Source organism: Lipotes vexillifer, unplaced genomic scaffold (genome assembly GCF_000442215.2).
Source record: "Lipotes vexillifer unplaced genomic scaffold, Lipotes_vexillifer_v1.1 scaffold999, whole genome shotgun sequence".
NCBI lineage: Eukaryota > Metazoa > Chordata > Mammalia > Artiodactyla > Lipotidae > Lipotes > Lipotes vexillifer.
Window position 1 is genome coordinate 1,921,251 of NW_006774368.1, and position 5,971 is coordinate 1,927,221.

The 5,971-nt window shown below is 38.0% G+C and overlaps 1 protein-coding gene across 3 annotated transcripts in view; it reads left to right on the top strand.

Annotated features, from left to right (window-relative positions):
- Positions 1-253: 253 nt before the first annotated feature.
- PLA1A (phospholipase A1 member A) overlaps positions 254-5,971 on the top strand; it is a 34,266-nt gene continuing 28,548 nt past the window's right edge. For all 3 annotated transcript variants that reach the window (XM_007449137.1, XM_007449138.1, XM_007449139.1), the window contains exon 1: positions 254-392. In XM_007449137.1, coding sequence (XP_007449199.1) covers positions 320-392 — 73 coding nt within the window. In that variant the 5' untranslated portion in view covers positions 254-319. The remainder of the gene's footprint in view (positions 393-5,971) is intronic.

A 5,971-nucleotide genomic window follows, 5' to 3' on the forward strand; every position in this document is an offset into this window, starting at 1 on the left:
ATAATAGGAAGTGGGAGAGGTGCAGGAAATAGTTTCCTGATGATGTTTGGCTCAGAGAGGAAGGGCAATGTGTTTCAATGTCCCCTGCTTAAAAAAAAAGAAAAGAAAAAAGTATATTTCTTTTCATTGAGAAGAAGAAACAGAAAAACTGGGGAAGTTAAACAAATAGGGAGAGACCTGTTACAGGTCATGAGGCCAGTTAATGATTAGTGAGACCCGAGTGGGTGTTTAGTGTTCAAAACTGTGAGAGCCTGGGTTATGAGATCTCTTTGTCATTAGGGGTCGGCTTCACCCCAGCTCTGAGACTTCCAGCTCAGCGATGGCCCCAGACCCCTGGGAGGGCTGCTTCTGGTCATGGGGGCTTCTTCTGTGGCTCAGTGTTGGAAGTGCAGGTAAGTCGGGGGCTGGGGCCTTGGGTGGGACTTCTTTAGGTCAATAATTCTATTTTTTCAAGCCATCTATTTATGTAGCGCTAACCTTTGGAAGGTCCCCTAAAAGCCCTCTCCTGAGATGAATTTAAAAGAGGGAGAAAAAAACCTTCAATCATAATGGGAATGACAGCACTTTCTTAAGTCACAAAAATTGAACTTCCTATAGTTGTTTTACTCACTTTTCTAAAATCTGCGTTACTGCTTTTCACCTTGCACAAGCCAGGAAGAGTATAAAAAAAATAAAATGTGATTAATTCCAAAACATGATTCATTTTCCCCCTGTAAATATCCATTGTTCCAAGATATATTTAATTTTAAAATTTAAAAATTTCCAAACCAACCACAAGTTTGTCATTGAGATTGTTAGAGGTCCTTTCTATTCTTGCCGACCCAGCTCAAGTTCAGGCTTGTCATCCCTCTTGGCAGTACTATGATAACTAGTCCTGTCCACCACAGATAACCAATGACCTTTAGCACAGTTTCCCTCAGATGCCATTTGCATGGTGCCTTACCCAGTGAAAACCCCACCCACCACTCTCCCTTGCTTAATATAGCAAATCTAAACCCTCTTATGGCGTAGGGCATCTCGGAAGAGTAAAATCCCCTCCTCTGATCAGCAGTGGCATCACCCTTGGAAAGCTCCCTTCCCTCTGCCCCCAACAGCAGACTGCTTTTGTGTCATGTCCACGAGACATTTAATTCCCATTCCCCAGCTTTAGGGTGTGTCATTCTTTACGCCTGTAGTTGCTCACACTACCCTTTCGTTCATTTCTGCTCTTCACGTCTTCCAAGAAGGACTCCATGATTCATACTTCCCTTGCAACACTACAGGCCCCTGCTCACCCCTTCCCTGCATCAACGGTTGGCGTTGAAGAGGTGCTACTTAGCTTCACGTGTGCTTTCTCCTAACGCAATCATTTATTTGAGTGCATGTGTGTGTCTGCGTGTGTGTATGTAAAGTAACCATATATCTTGTTTTATGAAGCGGCTGTTTATACACTATATACTAGATCTAAAAGGATTTATATCTTACACATTTTTGATAAATGTGAGAAAAACTGCCCTGCAAAGAAGTTATAACTGTTGATTTGAACGTGAGCACGTCTGTTTTCCCACCCTCTCCAACAACACTTCGTATTATCAAATGTTTTTCATATTGTCAATCTCATAGAAAAAATAGTATTACACTGTTGTCTTAATTTTTATTTCGTATTGTGATTTGTGCTTCTGGTGTCTTGTTTAATCAATCTTCTTATAAAAATAATCTTTCATATTTTCTTCTACACTCTATGGGTTTAGATGAAGATCACCAGGGACAAATCTTGTGGTCATGGGGTATTGTTTTTTTCCTACTCCTGTGGGGTATTTTTTAATATGATGTTGAATTTTATTTGCCAACATTTATTTTTATTTTTGTATATATTTATATTTATTATTTTGTATATTTGTTCATAAAGGAAATTTATCTATCATTTTTTTTTCTTGTATTGCCCTTCTCTGGTCTTGGTACTAAGATGATTATAACCACATAAAATAAGTTTCTGTTCTATGAAACAGTTTTATATAAGATAAAGGTTACTTGTAATTTAGAGGTTTGGTGGAGTTCTCAAATAAAACCATCTGGCTCTAGTGTATTTTAGGACCAGAGAAGACTCTTGATTACCAGTTTGATTTTTTCTTTTTTTGGTGCTAGTAGGTTTATTTGGATTTTTATTTCTTCTTGAGTCAGGTTTCAGGAAATTATATTTTTCATTGCTTTTAAATTTTCCAATGCATTTGTCTGGGAATTTTTAAGAATATCTTTTATACTTAATGTTCTGCAGTTTTACTATCATCTGCCTATTTGTATAGATTTATTTCCTTTTTATCTTGGTCATTGCCCTGAGTATAACTTGTGATTAGAGAACTCATATCTTTTTTCAGTTATGGAAAATTCTTAGCAATTACCTTTTCAAAATATTGTTTCTTCTCCCATTCTCTTCCTTTAGAGAACAGCTACTAGTTAAATGTTGGAGCCTCTCCATCTATTGTCTATACTTTTTAACTTGCACTTTCATATTAAAAAGCTTCTTTTACTTCTTCTGTACTAGACATTATAGCATTGATTCCATTTTTATTTCCATGACTATCTTTTTCATTTCCATTTTCTAATTAGCTTTTTACTATATATCTTATCATTTATGCCCGTTTTTATTTCATAATTTCTTATGCTCTGTCTTTATTTTTATCCTTGTATATTCTCAGCATACGTATTTTAAAGCTCTGTCAAAGATTTTTAAAACTTTATTTCACCTGGAATGAATTCATCATCCACTTATTGGCTTTATCGACTATCTGTGTAAACATTTGATTACTTTATATATTTGTTTTCAAGCTTTTTAAAAAGTAAATTAGTTACTGAACTACAACATACATACAGAAAGGTACGAAGATTATTAATACACAGGTTAATGAATTTTCAGAATGATTTCACCTGTGTAACCATCATTCAGATCAAGAAATAAAATGTTACCAGATTCTTAAAACCCATTCCCTGTATCCCATCTTACTACTGCCCCAAAGATAACTCTTATCTTGACTTCTGACACAATAGATAAGTTTCATTTTAATTTTCAATGAAAAGTTTGTTTTCAGTCTCTCTCTTCATCTCTCTGTCTCCCCACCCGAGCCCCCATCTTTGCCCTCTCTCCTCCAGAAAGGTGTGTTGTCTCAACTCCTGTGAGTGAGGCCTTGTCTTTCCATCCTATCTCCCTAAATAAAGCTATAGCCCCAGTAAAAAGTCAATAGCTGTTTTTGTTTGTATGGTTTCTGCTGTTAGCTTCCTTTCCTGAGTTGGGGAGCCCCTCCCCACCGCTGGCTACCACTGGTGGGTCTTCCACACCTGACTTGGAGCACTTCTGGATCCCGCTTACCTCACAAAACTGAATTCTTACAACCACTGTCTTCTCTCAGACCTGGAACCCATCACCATTTTGCAATTCTATTCTTGTTCCTGTTTTGGAGATATTATTTTTATATTTGAGATTTTGTCTATGTCTTTTTCTCTCTCTCTTTTGGATATTCATCTGTCACTACTCTTTGGCTAACGTGGTGCTTGGAGGGATGGGGCATCTGAGCATGATTCTCTGTGCCATGTTCCATAGTCTAGAATGACGGACAGTTCAATCCTATCGTCTGCAAATATCGGCAATTTTTTCTCCCCCTTTTCAAACCTTATACTTTTTATCCTGTTTTATTGTCTTATTTTACTAGCTAGGACTAGAACTTCCAGTCCAATATTTAATAGAAGCACTGATAGCAGACATTCTCATTTGTTCCCAGTTCTGAATGGAATGCTTCTAACATTTCACCAATAACTAGAATCATTGCTATAGGCTTTGGGTAGGTACCCTTCCTTCCTTATGTTAAGGAGTGTTGGGTACTGAATTTTATCGTGTGTTTTTTCCCTATATCTTCCCTACATCTATTGAGTTGAGCATATGGCTTTATTCTTTAATTTGTTCATATGTAAATTACATTGATACATTTTCTAATGTTAAACCATCTTTTCATTTTTTGGATTAAACCCTGCTTGGCCATGATGTATACTTGTTATCCTTGAAGGATTTGACATTTTATCTAGGATTTTTATGTCTGTGTGTTAATAGTGAAACTGGCCTTTAGTTTTTCCTTTCTCCTTCTTTCCTTGTCCAGTTTTGACATTTTGGCTATTTTCATAGAACGAGTTTGGATTCTTTCTCCCCTTTTCTATTCTCCGGAACAGTATGTGTAAGATAGGAATTGAAGGATTGTTAGAATTTCTCTGTGAAATCTGTCCTGATAGAGTTTTTTTGATGAATAGATTTAAAACTACTGTTTCAATTCCTTTATACTACAGTTTTACATTTGATTTTCTGTTTTTTCTTTCTTGACTAAGTTTTAGTAAGCTATAGTTTTCTAGGGGATTATCAATTTTCTAGGAAAATATTTTTTAACTGTTGGATGGGTATAAACATGCTATTTTGTGGTTTAAAAAATCTACTGGGCCTACATCCCCTTTTAATTCTCTATATTGTTTATTTGTGACTTCCCCCTTTTTTTCTTACTCTATCATCAAAAGTACATCTAGTTGTTGTTTTTTTTTAAGTACATCTCGTTTATTATTCTTTTCAAAGAACTACCTTTTGGTGTTCATTGTGTGTGGCAGGTTCTATTCTAGGCAGTAGAGTGAAGAGAATGGATACAAATCCCTTCCTTCTTTGAAAATATCTTCTAATGTGGGGAAATCATAAACAATACATTTAATAATAAACTGGTAAATAAAAAATCTTCATTAGGTGATGATTGCTATAAAAATAAACAGATCGGGTTAAAGAAAATTGAGAGAACGGAGGTGAGGCACATAGGCAGATTGCAATTTTAAATAGAGGGTTAGGGACTAACTTCGTGGTCCGGTGGCTAAGATTCCACACTTACAATGCAGGGGGCCTGGGTTCGATCCGTTGTCAGGGAACTAGATCCCACATGACGCAACTAAGACCCGGAGTAGCCAAATAAATAATAAATAAATAGGGGGTTAGAGGAAAGAAGACGACATTTGACCAGCAAAGACTTAAAGGAGGAGAGAGAATTAGTCATGTGGATGTCAGATGGGCAGAAGGAATGGCTAGTGCAAAGACCCTCAGGTGGGAACCTGTCTAGAGAGAGGAAGAGCTAGGAGGACAGTGGCTGGAACAGAGGAAGCAATAGTCAGACAGGCAAAGGGCTCCCCAAGGGGATGGTCTAAGATATTTAGGGCTTTCTTCCACTGTTAGGGCTTTGGATTTCATTCTGAGTGAAATGCCTTGGTGTCTTTTGCGCGGAGATGTGACATGATTTGATTTACTTTTCTACTACTGTGTTGCAAATAGACTGAAGGGGGACAAGAATGAAGGCAGGAAAAGCATTACAGGCTACATAATTTTGAGAGATGATGGTGGCTTAAACCAAGGTGGTGCCAGTGTAGGTAGTGAGAATGGTTTAATTCTGAATATTGTGTTCTGAGGATTTACTCACTATTGTACGGGGGTGGCAGAAAACAAAGTGTCAAAGATTTCTCCAGGAAGGTCGGCCTGAGCAACTGCATGGACTGAGCAGCTACTGATGCTGTTCGTATTCATTGTTTTATTTCATTTCAACTACTTCCTTTTTTTTTTTTAAAGATTTAATTTTATTTATTTTTGGCTGCATTGGGTCTTCATTGCCGTGCGTGGGCTTCCTATAGTTGCGGCGAATGGGGGCTACTTTTTGTTGTGGTGCACGGGCTTCTCATTGTGGTGGCTTCTCTTGCTGCAGAGCACGGGCTCTAGCCGCGCGGGCTTCAGTAGTTGTGGCTCTTGGGCTCTAGAGAGCAGGCTCAGTAGCTGTGGCGCACGGGCTTAGTTGCTCCATGGCATGTGGCATCTTCCCGGACCAGGGCTCAAACCTGTGTCCCCTGCACTGGCCGGCAGGTTTGTTTTTTTTTATCCACTGCACCACCAGGGAAGTCCCTTAACTATTTCCTTTATATTTCTTTCCCTACA